The following is a 26,758-nucleotide window of genomic DNA, read 5'->3' on the forward strand; positions in this document are numbered from 1 at the left end:
CGAGAACGGTTCTAGCAGCCAAAAAACAGCTAAATCATAGCTTGGTTTCTGCTGTAATAGTGTAAGTCACTCTGTGAATCAAACTATTATCACATTTCAGTGTATAGTGTGCGTGAACAGCGCCTTCAGATCACTGCTGTTTCTATAATGGCGATCGCCATTTTTTTTTTTTTTTTCTTGTCTTCCTTCCCTAAGCGCGCGCGTCTTGTGGGGCGGGCCAGCATGTCAGCCAATCACAGACACACACACAGCTAAGTGGACTTTGAGCCAGAGAAGCAACGGCATGTGTGATAGGATCTGCATGTCACATGTCCCTGCATTATAAAACCGGACATTTTCTTCACGGACGCCATTATCTGCCTTCTGCGTCTTTGGTGTCAGACATCACTGTCGCAGCTCCGTCTTGAGTCCTATCGCTGATACAGCTGTATGCGCTGCATACACAGCGTTAGACAGCATAGGGAGAGCACTTTATAGCAGTCCTTTTAAGGGCTCAAACCGGCAGGGTCAGAGTTAAGGTGACAGGTCCTGAAAACAGCGCCAGCGTCTGTGCAGCCAAGGTCAGGGATTTCCTCCCTGCATTTCACCATTAGGAGGGAATAGAAAGGCAGGCTTCCATTCCTCTACCCAGAGCACCACAATCCTGCCACTGTACCCTCTTGTCCTCTGCACACTCCAACTCATTATAACTAAGCCATTATACTAGCAAACACTCAGTGTACCTAGTGGCATCCTATCTGTGGCTATTGGACTTTGCTATAGTCCCACTAGTGCAAAGACATTTGCAGAGCACGTCTGCCTGCATTGCACACTACAACTAATTATAACTAAGCCATTATACTAGCAAACACTCAGTGTACCTAGTGGCATCCTATACGTGGCTATTGGACTTTGCTATAGTCCCACTAGTGCCAAGACATTTGCAGAGCGCATCTGCCTGCGTTGCACACTCCAACTAATTATAACTAAGCCATTATACTAGCAAACACTCAGTGTACCTAGTGGCATCCTATACGTGGCTATTGGACTTTGCTATAGTCCCACTAGTGCCAAGACATTTGCAGAGCGCATCTGCCTGCGTTGCACACTCCAACTAATTATAACTAAGCCATTATACTAGCAAACACTCAGTGTACCTAGTGGCATCCTATACGTGGCTATTGGACTTTGCTATAGTCCCACTAGTGCCAAGACATTTGCAGAGCGCATCTGCCTGCGTTGCACACTCCAACTAATTATAACTAAGCCATTATACTAGCAAACACTCAGTGTACCTAGTGGCATCCTATACGTGGCTATTGGACTTTGCTATAGTCCCACTAGTGCCAAGACATTTGCAGAGCGCATCTGCCTGCGTTGCACACTCCAACTAATTATAACTAAGCCATTATACTAGCAAACACTCAGTGTACCTAGTGGCATCCTATACGTGGCTATTGGACTTTGCTATAGTCCCACTAGTGCCAAGACATTTGCAGAGCGCATCTGCCTGCGTTGCACACTCCAACTAATTATAACTAAGCCATTATACTAGCAAACACTTAGTGTACCTAGTGGCATCCTATACGTGGCTATTGGACTTTGCTATAGTCCCACTAGTGCCAAGACATTTGCAGAGCGCATCTGCCTGCGTTGCACACTCCAACTAATTATAACTAAGCCATTATACTAGCAAACACTCAGTGTACCTAGTGGCATCCTATACGTGGCTATTGGACTTTGCTATAGTCCCACTAGTGCCAAGACATTTGCAGAGCGCATCTGCCTGCGTTGCACACTCCAACTAATTATAACTAAGCCATTATACTAGCAAACACTTAGTGTACCTAGTGGCATCCTATACGTGGCTATTGGACTTTGCTTTAGTCCCACTAGTGCCAAGACATTTGCAGAACGCATCTGCCTGCGTTGCACACTCCAACTAATTATAACTAAGCCATTATACTAGCACACACTCAGTGTACCTAGTGGCATCCTATACGTGGCTATTGGACTTTGCTATAGTCCCACTAGTGCCAAGACATTTGCAGAGCGCATCTGCCTGCGTTGCACACTCCAACTAATTATAACTAAGCCATTATACTAGCACACACTCAGTGTACCTAGTGGCATCCTATACGTGGCTATTGGACTTTGCTATAGTCCCACTAGTGCCAAGACATTTGCAGAGCGCATCTGCCTGCGTTGCACACTCCAACTAATTATAACTAAGCCATTATACTAGCACACACTCAGTGTACCTAGTGGCATCCTATACGTGGCTATTGGACTTTGCTATAGTCCCACTAGTGCCAAGACATTTGCAGAGCGCATCTGCCTGCATTGCACACTCCAACTAATTATAACTAAGCCATTATACTAGCAAACACTTAGTGTACCTAGTGGCATCCTATACGTGGCTATTGGACTTTGCTATAGTCCCACTAGTGCCAAGACATTTGCAGAGCGCATCTGCCTGCGTTGCACACTCCAACTAATTATAACTAAGCCATTATACTAGCAAACACTCAGTGTACCTAGTGGCATCCTATACGTGGCTATTGGACTTTGCTATAGTCCCACTAGTGCCAAGACATTTGCAGAGCGCATCTGCCTGCGTTGCACACTCCAACTAATTATAACTAAGCCATTATACTAGCAAACACTTAGTGTACCTAGTGGCATCCTATACGTGGCTATTGGACTTTGCTTTGGTCCCACTAGTGCCAAGACATTTGCAGAACGCATCTGCCTGCGTTGCACACTCCAACTAATTATAACTAAGCCATTATACTAGCACACACTCAGTGTACCTAGTGGCATCCTATACGTGGCTATTGGACTTTGCTATAGTCCCACTAGTGCCAAGACATTTGCAGAGCGCATCTGCCTGCGTTGCACACTCCAACTAATTATAACTAAGCCATTATACTAGCAAACACTTAGTGTACCTAGTGGCATCCTATACGTGGCTATTGGACTTTGCTTTAGTCCCACTAGTGCCAAGACATTTGCAGAACGCATCTGCCTGCGTTGCACACTCCAACTAATTATAACTAAGCCATTATACTAGCACACACTCAGTGTACCTAGTGGCATCCTATACGTGGCTATTGGACTTTGCTATAGTCCCACTAGTGCCAAGACATTTGCAGAGCGCATCTGCCTGCGTTGCACACTCCAACTAATTATAACTAAGCCATTATACTAGCAAACACTCAGTGTACCTAGTGGCATCCTATACGTGGCTATTGGACTTTGCTATAGTCCCACTAGTGCCAAGACATTTGCAGAGCGCATCTGCCTGCGTTGCACACTCCAACTAATTATAACTAAGCCATTATACTAGCAAACACTCAGAGTACCTAGTGGCATCCTATACGTGGCTATTGGACTTTGCTATAGTCCCACTAGTGCCAAGACATTTGCAGAGCGCATCTGCCTGCGTTGCACACTCCAACTAATTATAACTAAGCCATTATACTAGCAAACACTCAGTGTACCTAGTGGCATCATATACGTGGCTATTGGACTTTGCTATAGTCCCACTAGTGCCAAGACATTTGCAGAGCGCATCTGCCTGCGTTGCACACTCCAACTAATTATAACTAAGCCATTATACTAGCAAACACTTAGTGTACCTAGTGGCATCCTATACGTGGCTATTGGACTTTGCTTTAGTCCCACTAGTGCCAAGACATTTGCAGAACGCATCTGCCTGCGTTGCACACTCCAACTAATTATAACTAAGCCATTATACTAGCACACACTCAGTGTACCTAGTGGCATCCTATACGTGGCTATTGGACTTTGCTATAGTCCCACTAGTGCCAAGACATTTGCAGAGCGCATCTGCCTGCGTTGCACACTCCAACTAATTATAACTAAGCCATTATACTAGCACACACTCAGTGTACCTAGTGGCATCCTATACGTGGCTATTGGACTTTGCTATAGTCCCACTAGTGCCAAGACATTTGCAGAGCGCATCTGCCTGCGTTGCACACTCCAACTAATTATAACTAAGCCATTATACTAGCACACACTCAGTGTACCTAGTGGCATCCTATACGTGGCTATTGGACTTTGCTATAGTCCCACTAGTGCCAAGACATTTGCAGAGCGCATCTGCCTGCGTTGCACACTCCAACTAATTATAACTAAGCCATTATACTAGCAAACACTTAGTGTACCTAGTGGCATCCTATACGTGGCTATTGGACTTTGCTATAGTCCCACTAGTGCCAAGACATTTGCAGAGCGCATCTGCCTGCGTTGCACACTCCAACTAATTATAACTAAGCCATTATACTAGCAAACACTCAGTGTACCTAGTGGCATCCTATACGTGGCTATTGGACTTTGCTTTAGTCCCACTAGTGCCAAGACATTTGCAGCACGTCTGCCTGCGTTGCACACTCCAACTAATTATAACTAAGTTACATTGTCAGGGATATTTATTCTTTATTATTCTGCTGTTAATAAAGCTAGACCACCACTGCAATCTTCACCACCTCTCAATTTTTACTACCACATTTTCAGTCCACAATCTTGTCGCAATCAACATGAGTGGCAAAATGACAGATGCTGGTGGAAAGGGGAAGAGGCGTGGTGGAAAAGGCAAAAAAGGTTTTGTCAGCGGGGAAGGTGGCAAAGCTCCATTATCATCTGCTGCAGATAGACCATCTACTAGCAAAAGTAAGATGTCTACTACTTATTGTGGACAATCCGATGTGCTCCCTTTTTTACGGACACGAACAAGAGGAACAAAGGTAGATGATGGGCAAAAAAGGAAAATGCTTGAATGGATCTCAAGTGGTCCAACAAGTGCCCTCTCAGCCACTTCAAGTACCGCATCCAAAAAACACCAGTCCTCTGAGTTGTCATCCCAATCACACTTGATTTCTCCCAGCTCTGAAGTCTCCATCAGCCCTGCACAGTATGGTGGAACTGAGATGGCTGAGTCTGCAGAGCTGTTCAGTCACACTATAGCCTGGGAATCAGAGGTCTGCTCCCAAGCTACAGTGAGTACAGAACAGGAAATGGTCTGCAGTGATGCCCAGAACCTTTGTGACTCTGATTCAGGCCGTGAGGACCAAGTTTCTGAGCATAATGTTGACCCTTTGTCACAAACTGTAACACCTGTGGTTATAGACAATGAGGAACATACTGATGAAGATGAGACGCAGATACCCGATTGGGATGACAACTTAAATATTCGGTCAGGGCAAGAAGAGGCTCCGTCTGAGGGGGAGGGGAGTGCAAACACAACAATTGATGATGACGTTCTAGATCCCACCTACTGTCAACCCCCAGTCAGGCACTCGAGGAGGTCAACAGAGGCGGTGGAGGAGGATGCAACCGACGACGAAGTTACCTTGCGCCTTCCTGGACAGAGTCGGAGCACTGGTAGCACGTCTACAACTGCATCCTCAGCCACCACTCTGCCTATGAGCATTATTCGGGGTGGATCAACAGGTCGCATGGCCTCTAAGCCTTGCCTAGCCTGGTCCTTTTTTCACATCGAAAAAGATCGCCCAACTCATGTGATATGTAACATTTGTCATGATTCTGTTAGTAGAGGTCAAAACCTCAGCAGTTTGACAACTTCTTCCATGAATCGTCACATGACTAAATATCATAAGTCCCGGTGGGAAGCTCACCGTGCTGCAATGCGGCCTAGCGGAGCGAACCATCCACCGCCCACCCCTTCCAGTGCATCCGCGCGCTCGTCATCTTCTAGGACTGTGGGGACAGCTGTCACACCTGTTTTTCCACGCAAAACTTCCACCACTGTAACCGCAACAGGCAGTTTGCTTGTAAGGTCGTCAGTTGGTTTGGAAGGGGAAACAAGTGAGTGTGTACAGCTCTCTCAGACATCGATAGCACCAACGTTGGATGAAGGCAACATCATGTCTCCGCCTGCACTTTCCTCACAAACCTGCATTTTTCCAGGGACACCCTACTCAACACTGTCTACACACAGCAGCCAGATCTCTGTCCCTCAGATGTGGTCAAATAAAAGGCCACTTCCTCCGACCCATGACAAAGCTAAGAGGTTGACTCTATCCCTCTGTAAGCTGTTGGCTACCGAAATGCTGCCTTTCCGCCTAGTGGACACACAGGATTTTAGAGACCTTATGTCTGTCGCTGTGCCCCAGTACCAGATGCCTAGTCGCCACTACTTCTCTAAGAAAGGTGTGCCCGCGCTACACCAGCATGTCGCACACAACATCACCGCTTCCTTGAGAAACTCTGTGTGTGAACGGGTGCATTTCACCACCGATACTTGGACCAGTAAGCATGGACAGGGACGTTACATGTCGCTGACTGGGCACTGGGTAACTATGGTGATAGATGGTGAAGGGTCTGCTGCACAAGTCTTGCCGTCCCCACGACTTGTGTGTCAATCCTCTGTCTGTCCAAGTTCCGCCACTGCTTCTGCATCCTCCACCTCATCTGGGTCCTCCACCTCCGCCCCAAGCCTGCCTGGTCAGGCCACCAGCGTTCTCACTGCGCAGAAGGAATCACGCACCCCTCATTACTATGCTGGCAGCAGAGCGCAACGGCATCAGGCGGTCTTTAGCTTGACATGTCTTGGTAATAAGAGTCACACAGCTGAGGAGTTGTGGTCAGCTCTGCGGTCCGAGTTTAATAAATGGTTGTCTCCACTCAACCTGCAGCCTGGTAAGGCCGTGTGCGACAATGCTGCAAACCTGGGTGCGGCCCTTCGCCTGGGCAAGGTGACACACGTACCTTGTATGGCTCACGTGTTGAACCTTGTCGTGCAGCAATTTTTAACACACTATCCCGGCCTAGATGGCCTTCTGAACAGGGCACGAAAACTGTCTGCTCACTTCCGCCGTTCAAGCGCCGCAGCTGAGCGACTTGCATCGCTCCAGAAGTCTTTCGGCCTGCCGGTTCATCGCCTGAAATGCGATGTGGCGACACGCTGGAATTCAACTCTCCACATGTTACAGCGACTGTGGCAGCACCGCAGAGCCCTGGTGCAATACGTCATGACGTATAGCCTGGGCCAACGAGATGCAGAGGTGGGGCAGATCACCCTGATGGAGTGGTCTCAGATCAAGGACCTATGCACCCTTCTGCACAGGTTCGACATGGCGACGAATATGTTTAGCGCTGACAATGCCATTATCAGCATGACGATTCCAGTCATTTACATGCTGGAGCACACGCTAAACACTATTCGGAGTCAGGGGGTGGGACAACATGAAGGGGAGGAACTACAGGAGGATTCATATGCGCAAGGGACAACAACATCACCAAGGTCCAGACGTTCATCATCACCAACGCAGCAGGCATGGGACCAAGGGGGACAGGGATCGACAAGGGCGCATAGTAGCAGGCGAAATGTTGAGCAAGGTGCAGGAGAACATGAAGAAATGGAGGACGAACTGTCCATGGACATGGAAGACTCAGCGGATGAGGGAGACCTTGGTCAAATTTCAGTTGAAAGAGGTTGGGGTCAGATGTCAGAGGAAGAAAGAACGGGTAGCACCTCTATGCCACAAACACAGCGTGGACTTGGTCCGCATGGCTGCGCAAGACACATGAGTGCCTTTTTGTTGCACTACCTCCAACATGACAGTCGTATTGTCAAAATTAGAAGTGATGATGACTACTGGATTGCCACACTATTAGATCCCCGGTACAAGTCCAAATTTTGTGACATAATTCCAGCCATAGAAAGGGACGCACGTATGCAGGAGTATCAGCAGAAGCTGTTACTCGATCTTAGCTCGGCTTTTCCACCAAACAACCGTGCAGGTGCAGGGAGTGAATCTCCCAGTTGTAACTTGACAAACATGGGACGGTCTCGTCATCTTCAACAGTCTACCCGTACCAGTAGGACCGTATCTGGTGCCGGTAACAGCAATTTTATGGAATCTTTTCATAATTTTTTTAGACCCTCTTTTGCAAGGCCACCAGAGACAACAAGTCTGACACATAGTCAACGGCTGGAGAGGATGATACAGGAGTATCTCCAAATGAACATCGATGCCATGACTGTGCAACTGGAGCCTTGCTCCTTTTGGGCTTCAAACCTAGAAAAATGGCCAGAGCTCGCAACTTACGCCTTGGAGATTTTGTCGTGTCCAGCTGCCAGCGTTGTCTCTGAACGTGTATTCAGTGCTGCTGGGTGTGTGCTGACAGATAAGCGCACGCGTCTGTCCAGTGACAATGTGGACAGACTGACGTTCATCAAAATGAACAAGTCATGGATCCAGAAGGAATTTACTACCCCTGTGTCATCCTGGGGAGAGTAAATGCTTGTTGATTTGGAATGTGCTTGATGCAAATCAAAACATCCTGTTTGCAACTAGGGCACAAGTGCTGCCACTGAATGGGTGGGTGTGTGGGGCCCAATTTTTGGAAAAAAAGGGAGACTCCGCTTGGAGTAACCCTTGCTTACATTGTTTTTAAAAGAAGCCAAGATGAACAGAGCTGGGATCAGGAAAGACTTTGCTACCTACCCTGGTGTCATCCTGGGGACGGTTAATTATGGCGTATTTTTGAATGTGCTTGATGCAAATCTAGCTGTGAAGTGTACAACTGGGGCACAACTGCTGCCACTGAATGGGTGGGTGTGTGGGGCCCAATTTTTGGAAAAAAAAGGAGACTCCGCTTGGAGTAACCCTTGCTTGCTGTGTTTTTAAAAGAAGCCAAGATGAACAGAGCTGGGATCAGGAAAGACTTTGCTACCTACCCCGGTGTCATCCTGGGGACGGATAAGAATGACGTATTTTTGAATGTGCTTGATGCAAATCTAGCTGTGAAGTGTACAACTGGGGCACAACTGCTGCCACTGAATGGGTGGGTGTGTGGGGCCCAATTTTTGGAAAAAAAGGGAGACTCCGCTTGGAGTAACCCTTGCTTGCTGTGTTTTTAAAAGAAGCCAAGATGAACAGAGCTGGGATCAGGAAAGACTTTGCTACCTACCCCGGTGTCATCCTGGGGACGGATAAGAATGGCGTATTTTTGAATGTGCTTGATGCAAATGTAGCTGTGAAGTGTACAACTAGGGCACAACTGCTGCCACTGAAGGGGTGGGTGTGTGTGGGGCCCAATTTTTGGAAAAAAGGGAGACTCCGCTTGGAGTAACCCTTGCTTACATTGTTTTTAAAAGAAGCCAAGATGAACAAGTCATGGGTCAGCAAAGACTTTGCTACCTACCCCGGTGTCATCCTGGGGATGGATAAGAATGGCGTATTTTTGAATGTGCTTGATGCAAATCTAGCTGTGAAGTGTACAACTGGGGCACAACTGCTGCCACTGAATGGGTGGGTGTGTGGGGCCCAATTTTTGGAAAAAAAGGGAGACTCCGCTTGGAGTAACCCTTGCTTGCTGTGTTTTTAAAAGAAGCCAAGATGAACAGAGCTGGGATCAGGAAAGACTTTGCTACCTACCCCGGTGTCATCCTGGGGACGGATAAGAATGACGTATTTTTGAATGTGCTTGATGCAAATCTAGCTGTGAAGTGTACAACTGGGGCACAACTGCTGCCACTGAATGGGTGGGTGTGTGGGGCCCAATTTTTGGAAAAAAAGGGAGACTCCGCTTGGAGTAACCCTTGCTTGCTGTGTTTTTAAAAGAAGCCAAGATGAACAGAGCTGGGATCAGGAAAGACTTTGCTACCTACCCCGGTGTCATCCTGGGGACGGATAAGAATGACGTATTTTTGAATGTGCTTGATGCAAATCTAGCTGTGAAGTGTACAACTGGGGCACAACTGCTGCCACTGAATGGGTGGGTGTGTGGGGCCCAATTTTTGGAAAAAAAGGGAGACTCCGCTTGGAGTAACCCTTGCTTGCTGTGTTTTTAAAAGAAGCCAAGATGAACAGAGCTGGGATCAGGAAAGACTTTGCTACCTACCCCGGTGTCATCCTGGGGACGGATAAGAATGGCGTATTTTTGAATGTGCTTGATGCAAATGTAGCTGTGAAGTGTACAACTGGGGCACAACTGCTGCCACTGAAGGGGTGGGTGTGTGTGGGGCCCAATTTTTGGAAAAAAGGGAGACTCCGCTTGGAGTAACCCTTGCTTACATTGTTTTTAAAAGAAGCCAAGATGAACAAGTCATGGGTCAGCAAAGACTTTGCTACCTACCCCGGTGTCATCCTGGGGACGGATAAGAATGACGTATTTTTGAATGTGCTTGATGCAAATCTAGCTGTGAAGTGTACAACTGGGGCACAACTGCTGCCACTGAATGGGTGGGTGTGTGGGGCCCAATTTTTGGAAAAAAAGGGAGACTCCGCTTGGAGTAACCCTTGCTTGCTGTGTTTTTAAAAGAAGCCAAGATGAACAGAGCTGGGATCAGGAAAGACTTTGCTACCTACCCCGGTGTCATCCTGGGGACGGATAAGAATGGCGTATTTTTGAATGTGCTTGATGCAAATGTAGCTGTGAAGTGTACAACTAGGGCACAACTGCTGCCACTGAAGGGGTGGGTGTGTGTGGGGCCCAATTTTTGGAAAAAAGGGAGACTCCGCTTGGAGTAACCCTTGCTTACATTGTTTTTAAAAGAAGCCAAGATGAACAAGTCATGGGTCAGCAAAGACTTTGCTACCTACCCCGGTGTCATCCTGGGGATGGATAAGAATGGCGTATTTTTGAATGTGCTTGATGCAAATGTAGCTGTGAAGTGTACAACTAGGGCACAACTGCTGCCACTGAAGGGGTGGGTGTGTGTGGGGCCCAATTTTTGGAAAAAAGGGAGACTCCGCTTGGAGTAACCCTTGCTTGATGTGTTTTTAAAAGAAGCCAAGATGAACAGAGCTGGGATCAGGAAAGACTTTGCTACCTACCCCGGTGTCATCCTGGGGACGGATAAGAATGGCGTATTTTTGAATGTGCTTGATGCAAATGTAGCTGTGAAGTGTACAACTAGGGCACAACTGCTGCCTCTGAAGGGGTGGGTGTGTGTGGGGCCCAATTTTTGGAAAAAAGGGAGACTCCGCTTGGAGTAACCCTTGCTTACATTGTTTTTAAAAGAAGCCAAGATGAACAAGTCATGGGTCAGCAAAGACTTTGCTACCTACCCCGGTGTCATCCTGGGGATGGATAAGAATGGCGTATTTTTGAATGTGCTTGATGCAAATGTAGCTGTGAAGTGTACAACTAGGGCACAACTGCTGCCACTGAAGGGGTGGGTGTGTGTGGGGCCCAATTTTTGGAAAAAAGGGAGACTCCGCTTGGAGTAACCCTTGCTTGATGTGTTTTTAAAAGAAGCCAAGATGAACAGAGCTGGGATCAGGAAAGACTTTGCTACCTACCCCGGTGTCATCCTGGGGACGGATAAGAATGACGTATTTTTGAATGTGCTTGATGCAAATCTAGCTGTGAAGTGTACAACTGGGGCACAACTGCTGCCACTGAATGGGTGGGTGTGTGGGGCCCAATTTTTGGAAAAAAAGGGAGACTCCGCTTGGAGTAACCCTTGCTTGCTGTGTTTTTAAAAGAAGCCAAGATGAACAGAGCTGGGATCAGGAAAGACTTTGCTACCTACCCCGGTGTCATCCTGGGGACGGATAAGAATGACGTATTTTTGAATGTGCTTGATGCAAATCTAGCTGTGAAGTGTACAACTGGGGCACAACTGCTGCCACTGAATGGGTGGGTGTGTGGGGCCCAATTTTTGGAAAAAAAGGGAGACTCCGCTTGGAGTAACCCTTGCTTGCTGTGTTTATAAAAGAAGCCAAGATGAACAGAGCTGGGATCAGGAAAGACTTTGCTACCTACCCCGGTGTCATCCTGGGGACGGATAAGAATGACGTATTTTTGAATGTGCTTGATGCAAATCTAGCTGTGAAGTGTACAACTGGGGCACAACTGCTGCCACTGAATGGGTGGGTGTGTGGGGCCCAATTTTTGGAAAAAAAGGGAGACTCCGCTTGGAGTAACCCTTGCTTGATGTGTTTTTAAAAGAAGCCAAGATGAACAGAGCTGGGATCAGGAAAGACTTTGCTACCTACCCCGGTGTCATCCTGGGGACGGATAAGAATGGCGTATTTTTGAATGTGCTTGATGCAAATGTAGCTGTGAAGTGTACAACTAGGGCACAACTGCTGCCACTGAATGGGTGGGTGTGTGGGGCCCAATTTTTGGAAAAAAAGGGAGACTCCGCTTGGAGTAACCCTTGCTTGCTGTGTTTTTAAAAGAAGCCAAGATGAACAGAGCTGGGATCAGGAAAGACTTTGCTACCTACCCCGGTGTCATCCTGGGGACGGATAAGAATGACGTATTTTTGAATGTGCTTGATGCAAATCTAGCTGTGAAGTGTACAACTAGGGCACAACTTCTGCCACTGAATGGGTGGGTGTGTGTGGCCCAATTTTTGGAAAAAAAGGGAGACTCCGCTTGGAGTAACCCTTGCTTGCTGTGTTTTTAAAAGAAGCCAAGATGAACATAGCTGGGATCAGGAAAGACTTTGCTACCTACCCCGGTGTCATCCTGGGGACGGATAAGAATGACGTATTTTTGAGTGTGCTTGATGCAAATCTAGCTGTGAAGTGTACAACTAGGGCACAACTGCTGCCACTGAAGGGGTGGGTGTGTGTGGGGCCCAATTTTTGGAAAAAAGGGAGACTCCGCTTGGAGTAACCCTTGCTTACATTGTTTTTAAAAGAAGCCAAGATGAACAGAGCTGGGATCAGGAAAGACTTTGCTACCTACCCCGGTGTCATCCTGGGGACGGATAAGAATGGCGTATTTTTGAATGTGCTTGATGCAAATGTAGCTGTGAAGTGTACAACTAGGGCACAACTTCTACCACTGAAGGGGTGGGTGTGTGTGTGGCCCAATTTTTGGAAAAAAGGGAGACTCCGCTTGGAGTCACCTTGCGGTGTTTTACATGATTTTAGAAGGGCGTGCCATGCCTATATCTGTGTGTCCTCCTCTTTTTCCTTGTCCAGCTGTTTTGTTTTCGCATGAGTATATGTCCTTGTCACTTTCCAATGTGTTTGAGTTGTTTGTCACCTTTAGGACACCTTTGAGGGTGTTTTCTAGGTGTTTTTCTGTGTTTGTGATTGCCTGCCATTGTTTCCTATGCAGTTCGAGTTCGGTTCGTCGAACGTTCGACGAACCGAACTCGAACGGGAGGTCCGTTCGGCCAACCAACCTCGAGCCGAACCGCGACCGGTTCGCTCATCTCTAGTTATGATCACTGGGTTCATTCATGATCACAATCATACCCTGGTGTTGCAGTTCAGCTCGCCCCACAGTCATAGCCACTTGTTTATACCCCACTTGGGTCAATGAGAGTCCATCAGCGGCAATCACTGTTATACTAGTATCTGGGGGAACCAGCTCGTCCGTCCCCCAATACCGTTGATATAATGTGTATGGTATGGTGGTTACCTGTGATCCAGTGTCCAAGAGAGCCATCACCGGTATGCCGTCCACAGCCACGGGGATGATGAGCCGGACCCCGATATACCGGTCCCGCCAGTCTGGGGGGCCACGGGGTTCTACTCCTGAGGATTGGCCCGTGGCCCCAGGGGTTGCTCGTTTAACAGGCACTGTCGGAAGTAATGGCCAGGCTTGCTGCACCTGTAGCAGGTTGGAGGTCTGTTCCGCGGGTTGTTAGCACTTCTCCGCTGCATCCAGGGAACATCCTCAGGGCTGTCGGTGAGATGTATCTTGGTTGGAGGCTGGAATCATCTAGTCAAAGGTTGGAGTGCAGCGAGAATCTTGGCGAGGTCTCCGTCCATGCGGCGGACCTGGGCTGCCAGTTCTTCCATCGTGCTGCTTGGAGCTGTAGATATTGGAGAGGCTGGTAGGGCAGGGGCCACCATTACGGGGGCCGTCTCAACTGGCCACGGGGCTGGCTCCAAGATTTCTGAAGCTGGGGGTTGCAGTGCTTTAATGGCCCATTCCTTTAACACAGCAAAGTCCACATCAGGGTGTTCCAGGGCCCACAGCCGGAGTTGTTTGCGATCCACAGAGGATCTCATCCCCTGCACAAATTGCTCTACTAACATCTTGTTGCTGTCCGCCTCATTGATAGTGTCCACTCGCTTTAGTGTGCGGAGGGCGGTTTGCAGACGTAAAGCGTAGTCCCGAATGCTATCCACAGACCGTTGCCGGCACTGGTAAAACTGCATCCTCAGCTCAGCTTCGGTACGGGTCTCAAAGGCAGTCTGTAGCTTCTCAAAGATGGTGGCTACAGAGAACCGGTCCCCCTCGGCCCAGGTCTCCGCCTCCTGCTCAGCCGCACCGGATAGCTGGCCCAGCACTACTGCTGCACGTTGCTTATCAGTCAGGGGGTACAACTCCAGAAGCGGATTAAGCTTTTTCCGGAAGACCTGTAAAGCATCAGGTTTCCCGTCATACTGCGGTAGCCAGGTAGCTCTGGGCACATAGGGCAAGAAGAACGGCATCACCTGAGCGAGAGCGGGGGCCGCAGCACCTTCTGCCAGCACGGCCGGGACCTGGGCAGGCCCATTCCCATCCACGGGTGCCACTGCGGCTACGACCACCGCTCTTCCAGCGGCTTCGTCGGGCGCAGACATCTTGTTTCCGTCCCCCTTGACCTCTTTCCGGCCCCTACTCTATCGGGGCGGGGTTTTGGCCTTCGCGCCTCCACTACTCGAGAAGACGCTCGAGCGGGAACTTTTCGCGCCAAAGATGGCGGCTTCTGAAATTTTCTGGCTGGACACCTCCGGCGGTAACAAGGCGCACCTCTACCAAACGGCAGAGCTGTAGGATCCTGTTCGTGACGCCAAGTTGTCGCGGGCGGAGAAGGGGACGCCGCGCTCTCCCACTGCTCGGGTCCGGCTGCCGCTGCTGCTGCGGCCTCTGCTGCTCGGTGGCTCGAGCGATGGGCCGGATCCCGGGAACTCGAGTGCCGCTCCTCGCCCGTGAGTGAAAAGGGGATTGGTTTTTGGGATAGTTTATTGTCCGTGACTAGTGTTGAGCGAGTATGCTTGTCACTACTCGGTACTCGCACGAGTATCACTGTACTCGGGCTACTCGGCGGGGACCGAGTAATCTCGCGATACTCGTGCTGTACTCGTGGTCTTCAACCCAGCATGTTGGCGCTCTTTTGAGAGCCAGCCCTCATACAGGGATTGGCTGGCAGACCACTGCAATGCCACAGCCCTGTTAGTTGTGGAATTGCAGTGATTGGCCGGCCTGCACAGCGTGACCGAGCCTTTATACTGGCGGGCGCGCTGTGCTCTGCACACAGCCATCCAGATAGTCAGTGCAGGGAGAGTGTTGCTGCTTCAGGGAAAGGTTTGCGGCCCTTTATAGTTATTTCCATAGCAGGGCTGCAAACAGTGTGACCAGAAGTCCTTCTCAGGACTATTGTAGTTGTATACAGGCAGGCAGGGTATAGCCAGGTCGGAGTACAGGAGCAGAGTTCTTCTCAGGACTATTGTTGCTGTATACAGGCAGGGCAGGCAGGGTATAGCCAGGACGGAATACAGGCTAGTGACCAGAAGAGTCCTTCTCAGGACTATTGTAGCTGTATACAGGCAGGCAGGGTATATAGCCATTCCTAGTGGTGACCGTATACCAGCCTTCATCATATCTGGGGCTGGTGTACACAGTCTAAAACAGTCCTGATAGTGTCAGACTTTTCAGTAATTGTCGCTCCTAAAAACCTGTTAGGTTCTTAGTGCGTCCGTGCTTGCATTTAAAAACCGCACGTGTGTGCCTCTCGGTGGCAGCGTACAGGTGCACGTTTTGCACAAACTAGTATATAACGCACAAGTCTAGTGAATAATACACGTCAGTCAGCAGTATCTGATAGTGTCAAACTTCTCAGTAATTGTCGCTCCTAAAAACCTGTTAGGTTGTTATTGCGTCCGTGCTTGCATTTAAAAACCGCACGTGTGTGGCTGTCGGTGGCAGTGTACAGGTGCACTTATGTGCGTTTTTCACAAACTAGTATATAACGCACAAGTCTAGTGAATAATACACGTCAGCAGTGTCTGATAGTGTCAAACTTCTCAGTAATTGTCGCTCCTAAAAACCTGTTAGGCTCTTATTGCGTCTATGCTTGCATTTAAAAACCGCACGTGTGTGGCTGTCGGTGGCAGTGTACAGGTGCACTTGTGTGCGTTTTTCACAAACTAGTATATAACGCACAAGTCTAGTGAATAATACACGTCAGCAGTGTCTGATAGTGTCAAACTTCTCAGTAATTGTCGCTCCTAAAAACCTGTTAGGTTCTTATTGCGTCCGCGTTTGCATTTAAAAACCGCACGTGTGTGGCAGTCGGTGGCAGCGTCAGGCTCCACATTGTCCCTGGATAGAGACGTGCATGATGGCCTGTAAACCTGAAGTGCCCATTGTAAGGAAGTGGGTCTATTGTAGTATAGCCCTTAGGCAGGGCAGCCAAAAATTTGGAGGCTCCACATTTTCCCTGGATAGAGACATGCATGAGGGCCTGTAAACCTGAAGTGCCCATTGTAAGGAAGTGGGTCTATTGTAGTATAGCCCTTTGGCAGGGCAGCCAAAAATTGGGAGGCTCCACATTGTCCCTGGATAGAGACGTGCATGAGGGCCTCAAAACATTGTTCCCATTGCAAAGGAGCGAGTCTCCTCTCGTTGTAATGCCCATTCTGAAAGAATGGGCGAAAACATTTGCCACTGGGGGTATACCTGAAAAAACGGCCTAACTATTGTAACGGTCATCATGGTGGCGCATGAGGAGAAGGAGGAGCAGTCCAGCGATTAGCCAAAGTCCAGAAGTGTGTACCCATGGGTGAGTGGAGGTATATGGTAAATTCCCGTTACAAACTTTAAATTCCGCTGTCATTTGCTGGTGAAGTCTGGCCCAATCCAACCCTTGTTCATCTTGATCAGAGTCAGCATGTCAGCATTTTCAGTTGACAGGTGGGTGCGTTTATCTGTAATGATTCCACCTGCGGCACTAAAAACACGCTCTGACAAAATGCTAGCGGCAGGGCAGGCCAGGACTTCCAAGGCGTAGAGAGCCAATTCATGCCACGTGTCCAGCTTGGATACCCAATAATTGTAAGGCACAGAGGAATGTTGGAGTACAGTTGTTCGATCTGCAAGGTACTCCTTGAGCATCTGGGCAAACGTAGAACTTCTTGTGGCACAGCCCCCTCAGGGGCTGTGGTATGTGAGGGGCTGAGAAAACTGTCCCACATCTTAAAGACTGTTCCCCTACCTCTGGCAGATTGGACTTGTGCCCCTCTTGGCTGTACGCCTTGGTTGTCCACTGATTCCTGACCTATGCCGCTAGCGCTTTGTGAGGGGAATGCTTTGCCTACTTCCGTGACTATGGCCTTCTGGAACTGCTGCATTTTGCCTGACCTCTCCGCCTCGGGAATAAGAGACATAAAGTTCTCCTTTTAGCGTGGGTCTAACAGTGTTACCAACCACTAATGATTGTCGGCCAAGATGTTCTTAACGCGAGGGTCACGAGACAGGCAGCTTACCATAAAGTCAGCCATGTGCGCCAGACTCTTAACAGCCATCACTTCAGTATCCTGACCAACACGATGACTGAACATGCTGTCCTCCTCCTCCTCCTCATCATCTACGCTGTCCTCTGGCCAGCCACGCTGAACCGAGGATATGACTGCATGTCATATCCTCAATTTGGCCGGAGAGTTGCTCCATGTCTTCATCCTCCTCCTCGTCATAGTCCTCCACTGCACGTTGTGATGAGACGAGGCTGGGCTGTGTGTTATCACCCACACCCACTACTGTTTCTTGCTCCAACTCATCGCGCTCCGCCTGCAATGCATCATGTTTGTTTTTGAGCAGAGACCATTTTAGAAGGCAGAGAAGCGGTATGGTGATGCTAATAATGGCGTCATCACCACTCACCATCTTGGTGGAGTCCTCAAAGTTTTGGCGGATGGTACATAGGTCGGACATCCATCTCCACTCCTCAGTTGTTATGTGTTGAGTTTGACCCATTTCCCGACGGCTTAGGTGATGCAGGTACTCAACAACTGCCCTCTTCTGCTCACATATCCTGACCAACACGTGCAGAGTTGAATTCCAACGCGTGGGGACATCACACACCAGTCTGTGAGCCGGAAGATGCAAATGGCGCTGAAAGCCGGCAAGGCCGGCTGAAGCAGTAGGTGACTTTCGAAAATGTGCAGACAGGTGGCGAACTTTTACCAGCAGATCAGACAGCTCTGGGTATGACTTTAGAAACCGCTGAACCACGAGGTTGAGCACATGGGCCACGCATGGAACATGTGTCAGCTGGCCTCGCCTCAAAGCCGCCACCAGGTTCCGGCCATTGTCACACACGACCTTTCCTGGCTTTAGGTTTAGAGGTGTGAGCCAGTGATCTGCCTGCTGTTTCAGAGCTGTCCACACCTCTTCTGCATTGTGGGGTTTGTCACCTATGCAGATTAGCTTCAGCACAGCCTGTTGCCGCTTCGCCGAGGCAGTGCTGCAGTGCTTCCAGCTTGGGACTGGTGTGGAGGGTAAAGTGGATGAGGATGCGCAGGAGGAGGAGGAGGCTGAGGAGCATGACATTCCGGAGCTGTAGAGTGTAGGTGAAACCCTGACTGAGGTAGGGCCTGCAAACCTTGGTGTGGGAAGGACGTGTTCCGTCCCTTGCTCAGACTGGGTCCCAGCTTCCACAATATTAACCCAGTGTGCCGTCAACGAGATGTAGCGGCCTTGCCCACAAGCACTTGTCCACGTGTCTGTGGTTAGGTGGACTTTGGCTGAAACAGCATTGTTCAGGGCACGTGTGATGTTTTGTGACACGTGGTTATGCAATGCGGGGACGGCACACCGGGAGAAATAGTGGCGGCTGGGGACCGAGTAACGTGGGATAGCTGCCGCCATCAGGTCGCAGAATGCTTCTGTCTCCACCAGCCTAAAAGACAACATTTCCAGTGCAAGCAGTCGCGAAATGTTAGCATTTAGAAGTGTAGCATGTGGGGCATTGGCAGTGTATTTGCGCCTGCGTTCAAAGGTTTGCTGAATGGATAACTGAACGCTGCGCTGGGACAAGGACGTGCTTGATGATGGTGTTATATCTGCGTGGGCAACTGCAGGTGCAGAGCCGGAGGAGGCTTGTTCGCGGGCAGCATGGACAGGGGATTGGCTCGCATGCGCAACAAGCGAAGACGCAGCAGTGACATCACCAAGCACTGCTCCTCGACTCTGTTGTACATCCCACAAAGTCGGGTGCTTGGCTGACATGTGCCTGATCATGCTGGTGGTGGTCAGGCTGCTAGTTTTGGTATCCCTGCTGATGCTGGCACGGCAGGTGTTGCAAATGGCCTTTTTAGAATCAACTGGAGCCAACTTAAAAAACTGCCAGACTCGGGAAGACCTAACATTTGTACAGGCACCTTGTGTCGTGTTGTTGTTCCGGGGAACGGTTGCCTGACATCTGCCTGGGGCCACCACCCTGCTTCTTACTGCCTGTTGGGATGCTATGCCTCCCTCCCCCTGTACACTGCTGTCCTCGCTCTGCATATCCTCCTGCCAGGTTGGGTCAGTTACTGGATCATCCACCACGTCGTCTTCCTCTTCCGCACCCTGCTCCTCCTCCTGAATTCCTGACAATTGTGTCTCATCATCGTCCACCCCTTGTTGAGACACATTTCCAACTTCGTGAGAACGTGTCTGCTCAAATATTTGGGCATCTGTACATACAATCTCGTCATGACCCACTTCAAGAGGAGCTGGTGAGAGGCCAGAATGTGTGAATGGAAACGTGAACAGCTCTTCCGAGTGTCCGTGGACGTGTACTCTGCCTGGTGGTAGGAAGGAGGATCAGGTTCTGAAATGTGCGGTGCAGTATCACGGCTACTGACACTTGACCGTGTGGAAGACAGAGTGTTTGTGGTGGTGCCAATATGACTGGAAGCATTATCCGCTATCCAACTAACAACCTGTTGACACTGGTCTTGGTTCAAGAGCGGTGTACTGCTGCGGTCCCCAAGAATTTGGGACAGGATGTGCGAGCGAGTAGATGTGGCCCTTTGTTGTGGCGAAATTAGAGCTTGCACACGACCTCGGTCTCTGCCTGCACCACCATCACGTCCACTTCCTTGTTCGTTGCCAACGTCCTTGCGCATTTTGCAATGCTGTGCTGATGTGTATTCACTAGACTTGTGCGTTATATCCAAGTTTGTGCAAAACGCACACAAGTGCACCTGAACGCTGCCACCAACAGGCACACACGTGCGGTTTTTAAATGGAAGCACGGACGCACTAAGAACCTAACAGGTCTCTATCCAGGGACAATGTGGAGCCTCCCAATTTTTGGCTGCCCTGCCAAAGGGCTATACTACAATAGTCCCACTTCCTTACAATGGGCACTTCTGGTTTACAGGCCATCATGCACGTTTCTATCCAGGGACAATGTGGAGCCTCCCAATTTTTGGCTGCCCTGCCAAAGGGCTATACTACAAAAGACCCACTTCCTTACAATGGGCACTTCTGGTTTACAGGCCATCATGCCCGTCTCTATCCAGGGACAATGTGGAGCCTCCCAATTTTTGGCTGCCCTGCCTAAGGGCTATACTACAATAGACCCACTTCCTTACAATGGGCACTTCAGGTTTACAGGCCCTCATGCACGTCTCTATCCAGGGACAATGTGGAGTCTCCCAATTTTTGGCTGCCCTGCCTAAGGGCTATACTACAATAGACCCACTTCCTTACAATGGGCACTTCAGGTTTACAGGCCCTCATGCACGTCTGTATGCAGGGGCATTGGTGAACCTCACAATTTTGGACTGCCCTGGCAAAGGAAAATACTACAAAGACTCACTTCCTCAAAATGGGCACATTAGACTCAAGAGGCCTTCATGTACGTCTCTTCTCAGGGACATCGGAGTGCCACACAATGTTTTCACGTAAAATCTTTCATGTAATCTCCAAAAGTAACATACACCAGCTCTATCTCACTATTGGGTATGTGCCCTTAACATTTCCGCCATGAAAATTCATTTTGGTGTCATTTTTGAAGGTTTTCTGGTGAGTCCGTAAAAATGGCGTAAAACGCGGACAAAATTGTTCACAGCTGTGATTTTTGAGTGATAAATGCTTCAAGGGGTCTTCCCCATGCTGTTGCCATGTCATTTGAGCACTCTTCTGAGACTTTTGTGACATTTTTAGGGTTTCTACATGCTGCCGGGGGGTCATTTCATAAAAATACTCGGGTCTCCCATAGGATAACACTGGGCTCGGTGCTCGGACCGAGTACACGAGTATCTTGGGATGCTCGGCCCGAGCCTCGAGCACCCGAGCTTTTTAGTACTTGCTCATCACTATCCGTGACGCCACCCACGGTTGTAGTGATTGTGTGGACACCACCGCTGCTCTGTATGGGGATCCCGGGAGCGTTGACAGGGAGCAGCAAAGTTGTTAGTTCTCCCCTCCGTGGGTAGGGGGTGGTTGTGCCGGGGCCCAGTGATGAGGTGGGGGATGAGGGATGGCAGGGCCGGTGCAGGGCCTGGTGAGGTGCAGGGTCGCGGGGACAGCGCTGTGCCTCATGGCATGGTGGTACTCACTCAGCCTGAGACGGTGACATAGTTCTCGGTAAAACACACGGCTGGAAAGACGGTTCCCACGGACGGCTGCTGTTGCTCTTCCCCGGTAGTTGACGGTGACGGTCTCTGTCCCTGCACCTAATGAAATGTTGGTATCGATGGGTTCCCACTGGTAACCCGCTCCCCGGCTTGGATATGGGCCGGTGGAGCCCCTCTTTGCCCGCAGGCGCTGGCCCTGAGAGACTGGTGCCCTGGCGGTGGCGGTGTCTCTCTCCTACGGTTGGACTGTTGCCTTTAATCGGGACTTAGTTGTTGGGAGACCCAGGAGGTCCCCTTCACTGACGGATTTGGCAAATTCACGGCGACTCCTAGCCCTGCCGGGATCCGAAAGGCCCCTGCCAATGGTGCTGGCTTCTCTTCGTATACCGCTCCGGTACCGCCGGGCCACCACCCGTCCACGGTCCTTTCGGCAACCTCCGATCAGCCTCTCCTGCAGACGGTCACCGCCGTCAGCTGACCTTGCTGTCTCAGTCCGGGGCACACACCCGGACCGACTTCAGGCTTCCTCAACTGTCACTTTCTCTTCCACCTTAACTCCTCTCTCTTGCTCCTCTACCACTTCCTTCTCCAACTCTCACTAAACTCTCCACTCAACTGCCTGGTTTTCCCGCCTCCAGGACTGTGAACCCCTCGGTGGGCGGAGCCAACCGCCTCGCCCACCCCCTGGTGTGAACATCAGCCCCTGGAGGAAGGCAACAAGGATTTTTGGTGAAGCTTCGGTGTACCTATCCGGGGTGTAGGGTGTGGTGGTGTCATTACCTGTGACCCCTGGCTTGCCCAGGGCGTCACATCAGCCTCCCAAACTCTTATGTCCCATGTGTAATATGGGTGTTCTGGTATTTGGCACAATGGCCCTTAAGCCTCTAATGTAAACATGCAACTGCAAGCACCCTGCATAGGCCCATCGCTGTTTTACTTTACAGGGTTTGTCCGGTGTAAATCCACAAGTCTAGAGTCACTCTGTGAGACTGAAAATTTATGAGTCCTCATCTGGCATGCACAATGCACTGTGAGGATTCGACAGTTTCAAAGCCAGGAACGAATTTTGTGGCCGCAAGTATGCGATGGTCATACTCTGACTAGAGGGGCGCAGCCTTGCTCAATCCATGTGACGGCCATTCCCAGCTCTAATACTCGAGAATCCTCACAGTGCACAGTGCAATTCATAAGTCTACAGTCATATAGGGTGATTGGGAACTTATTGATTTAGAGAGGGGAAACCCAGTACTGTTTTTTCCTATTTTTTTGTTATAGATGACTTTTCATACTTAAAAAAGTTATAATTCTGCATTTTAGTTTCTTATTACACAACTCTTTGCTAGAAAAAAAAAGAAGTGAAACTAGCACACTCTGAGCAGAGTTTTCATACGTAAGCGAAATATTTTCCTCACCGGAAAGGGAAGTGAGATGTAATTACAGCAGTGTTAAATCTAAATAAACAAATAAATAAATATATATCCATATATATATATATATATATATATACATATATATATATACACACACACACACGTATATATGTACGTATGTATATATATATACATATATGTATGTATATATATATATATATACATATATAGTCTATTTTTTTTAGATTTTATATCTGTATTTATACAACTTCCTCAGTTACTCACATTATACATGGCTTGTTTTTCCCGGTCCAATCTTTGTGCTGTTTGGATAAGCCCACTAATTGAATCAATACTAAAGTATTCCCAATCCTTGTTCCCAGCTCCCGTTCTTAGCAGACTGTAGCGCACTGCCCCATTCAAACCTTCATCATTATCGGTGGCGTAAACTTCATACACAGTAGACTTCACAGGAATTTCCTTTAAGTAAAACAACATATATATGTATTTAGTCCACCAGAGGGCAATGCATGATCACTTATATCTCACTGCAATCAAAAATCTAGACTTGAAAAGAAAATCTATTTCTTTCTTATATTTACAATAATTTGTGGATGTTAAAAAAAAACATCAAAGTATCAATTTTTTATTACAATCCACCCGGCTTCATCAACGCCATTTTGAAAAAACATGATATATACATAGATGATGTATAGATGATAATATTTTAAATAAGATAATATATACCTCACCCCTAGCAGTCAGTCAGTCTTGGAGGTGACATCACAAGTGTATATACAGTACAGATCAAAAGTTTGGACACACCTCATTCAAAGAGTTTTCTTTATTTTCAGGACTCTGAAAATTGTAGATTCACATTGAAGACATCAAAACTATGAATTAAAACTTGTGGAATGAAATACTTAAAGTGTGAAACAACCGAAAATATGTCTTATATTCTAGGTTCTTCAAAGTAGCCACCTTTTGCTTTCATTACTACTTTGCACACTCTTGGCATTCTCTTGATGAGCTTCAAGAGGTAGTCACCGGAAATGGTTTTCCAACAGTCTTGAAGGAGTTCCCAGAGATGCTTAGCACTTGTTGGCCCTTTTGCCTTCACTCTGCGGTCCAGCTCACCCCAAACCATCTCGATTTGGTTCAGGTCTGGAGACTGTGGAGACCAGGTAATCTGGCGTAGCACCCCATCACTCTCCTTCTTAGTCAAATAGCCCTTACACAGCCTGGAGGTGTGTTTGGGGTCATTGTCTTGTTGAAAAATAAATAATGGTCCAACTAAACGCAAAGCGGATGGAATAGCACACCGCTGCAAGATGCTGTTGTAGGCATGCTGGTTCTGTATGCTTTCAATTTTGATTAAATCACCAACAGTGTCACCAGCAAAGCACCCCCACACCATCACACCTCCTCCTCCATGCTTCACGGTGGGAACCAGGCATGTAGACTCCATCCATTCACCTTTTCTACAAAGACATGGTGGTTGGATCCAAAGATCTCAAATTTGGACTCATCAAACCAAAGCACAGATTTCCACTGGTCTAATGTCCATTCCTTGTGTTCTTTAGCCCAAACAAGTCTCTTCTGCTTGTTGCCTGTCCTTAGCAATGGTTTCCTAGCAGCTATTTTACTATGAAGGCCTGCTGCACAAAGTCTCCTCTTAACAGTTGTTCTAGAGATGAGAATGTGTGTCCAAACTTTTGGTCTGTACTGTATTTAAGCACAATATTCTTTTCCACCATTTAGGAGAATGATACATTTGATATACAGTCCTGTCAGTTACCTCTTTTATGTGAAGAATAGTGCCATTGGGAGGTCGGATGAACACAGGTCGATTATCATTGACATCAATCACTTCTACTCTTAACATGGTGGTCCCCCATAACGGAGGTCTTCCTTTATCAGTTGCTACAACTGTCAGGTTAAATCGTTCAAAAGACTGCAGAAGTCTTCGTGATGTTATTAGACCGGAGTCTTTCTCAATAAGGAAGGCATCTGCAGAACAGGAAAATAGTTATATACAAATACAGTGCCTTGAAAAAGTATTCATACGCAGTGAACTTTTCCTAATTTTTTCACAATACACCAACAAACTTAAATGTATGTTATTGTTTTTTTTTGTGACGTACCAATGCCAAGCTGCACATATTTGTTACTTATAAAGAAAATGATGCATGGTTTTTTAAATACATTAAAAATATAAATCTGAAAATTGTCACGTGCCTTTGCATTCAGCCTCCTGTAGTCGGATACTCTGAAGGACCAGTTTAACTGTAATTAATGCTGTAAGTCTTTTGGGATATGTCAGCTTTGCACATCTAGAGGCTGACATTTTTGCCCATTCTTCTTTGCAAAATAGCTCTAGCCCAGTGAGATTGGATGGAGGCGTTTGTGAACAGAAATTTTCAAGTCTTATCACAGATTCTCAGTGAAATTTACGTCTGCACTGTGACTGCGCCATTCACACACATGAATATGCTTTAATCTAAACCAATCCATTGTAGCTCAGGCAGTATGTTTATGGTCACATAGACATTTAAATAGCTTACTGACGTTCCCAATGCCATGGATCATTGTTTGCATCTCCCAGGACTTGTAACATTGAATTAAAACATGGAGCTGGGCCACAAACCCACCTAACCTTAAGCAGGGCCAGTTGGGTTTGTGTCCCAGCGCTATGTTTTAAAATTGTATTGAATAAAGGAATTTGAATTTTATACAATGAAGTGTCGGAATCCTTTCTACTGCAATATATTTAGGGTTGTTGTCCTATTGGAAGGTGAAGCTATGCCCCAGACTCAAGGTTTTTACAGCTTTCAACAGGTTTTTCTCCAGGATTGCCTTTTATTTAGTTATATCCATCTTTCTACCAACTCTGATCAACTTCCCTGTCTCTGGTGAAGAAATGTTTCCCCACAGCATGATGCTGCCACCACCATATTTGACTGCAGGGATGGTGGTTTAACGGTTATGTGCAGTGTTAGTTTTCCACCACATGTAGCATTTTGCATTTAGTCCAAAAGTTCTACTTTGGTCTCAACTGATCAGAGCACCTTCTTCTACATGTCATGTGGGGAAACAGTGAGCTTGTAGAAGAAGGTGCTCTTGTCAGATGAGACCAAGTAGAACATTTTAAGCTAAATGAAAAACGCTATGTGTGACAGAAAACTAACACTGCACATCACCCTGATAACACCATCACCAGCATCACCAGGGACAGCATTCTTAGATATGGCCTTCTGTTTCCTACATGTAAATCAAGTCCCTTTATCCAAAATATTTGGTTTCCAAGAAGACTTTCATAGAGAGGACCGCCACTTAGCTAAAAAGATTAGACTTATATGTATGGATGAGAAATCCAGATCTCATGAGTGGAAAGTCACCAAAAGAATAGGAAAATAATCTCCTGAAGAAGCTGTAATACCTAGTGAAACACTCGTCAAGGATTTAGTATTTTTGTTCCCCAAATACACACTGACTGCCATTACAAAAAGGTATATTTTTGTATTAATCTTTTTTTCAGATATTTATCTGTGTATTTGATTAGCATATGCTAAGATCTCTGGAAGAAGTAGTATTGGATCATGTTATAGTATTTTGTGGGATCTTTTCTTATAAGATCCTGATCCTATTTATATTTTATGTCATTATTACAAAATACGTTATCACTGTGATCATTTTTCTTGTTACATGTACTAATTCTGTTTATTATTATTTTATTATTATTACATTTTATTATTGTGTATTTAATGTGGTGCATAGGGAATAATGGGGTTATGCTCCATATGCCTGAAGTGTTTGAATTACTAAATCTATCCCTGTTTTTAGTTAATTCATGTGCTTTATGACTCATTTTTGAATATCCAATAA

At 47.7% G+C, this 26,758-nt stretch overlaps 1 protein-coding gene across 3 annotated transcripts in view; it reads right to left on the reverse strand.

Moving 5' to 3' along the window:
- The window catches only part of CDH23 (cadherin related 23), a 1,872,161-nt gene that overhangs the window by 114,234 nt on the left and 1,731,169 nt on the right, over positions 1 to 26,758 (reverse strand). For all 3 annotated transcript variants that reach the window (XM_075348968.1, XM_075348971.1, XM_075348970.1), the window contains 2 exons: positions 24,672 to 24,883; positions 23,159 to 23,353 (listed from right to left, as the gene is read on the reverse strand). In XM_075348968.1, coding sequence (XP_075205083.1) covers positions 23,159 to 23,353; positions 24,672 to 24,883 — 407 coding nt within the window. The remainder of the gene's footprint in view (positions 1 to 23,158; positions 23,354 to 24,671; positions 24,884 to 26,758) is intronic.

The sequence above is a fragment of the Anomaloglossus baeobatrachus genome, chromosome 5 (genome assembly GCF_048569485.1).
Source record: "Anomaloglossus baeobatrachus isolate aAnoBae1 chromosome 5, aAnoBae1.hap1, whole genome shotgun sequence".
Lineage (NCBI taxonomy): Eukaryota > Metazoa > Chordata > Amphibia > Anura > Aromobatidae > Anomaloglossus > Anomaloglossus baeobatrachus.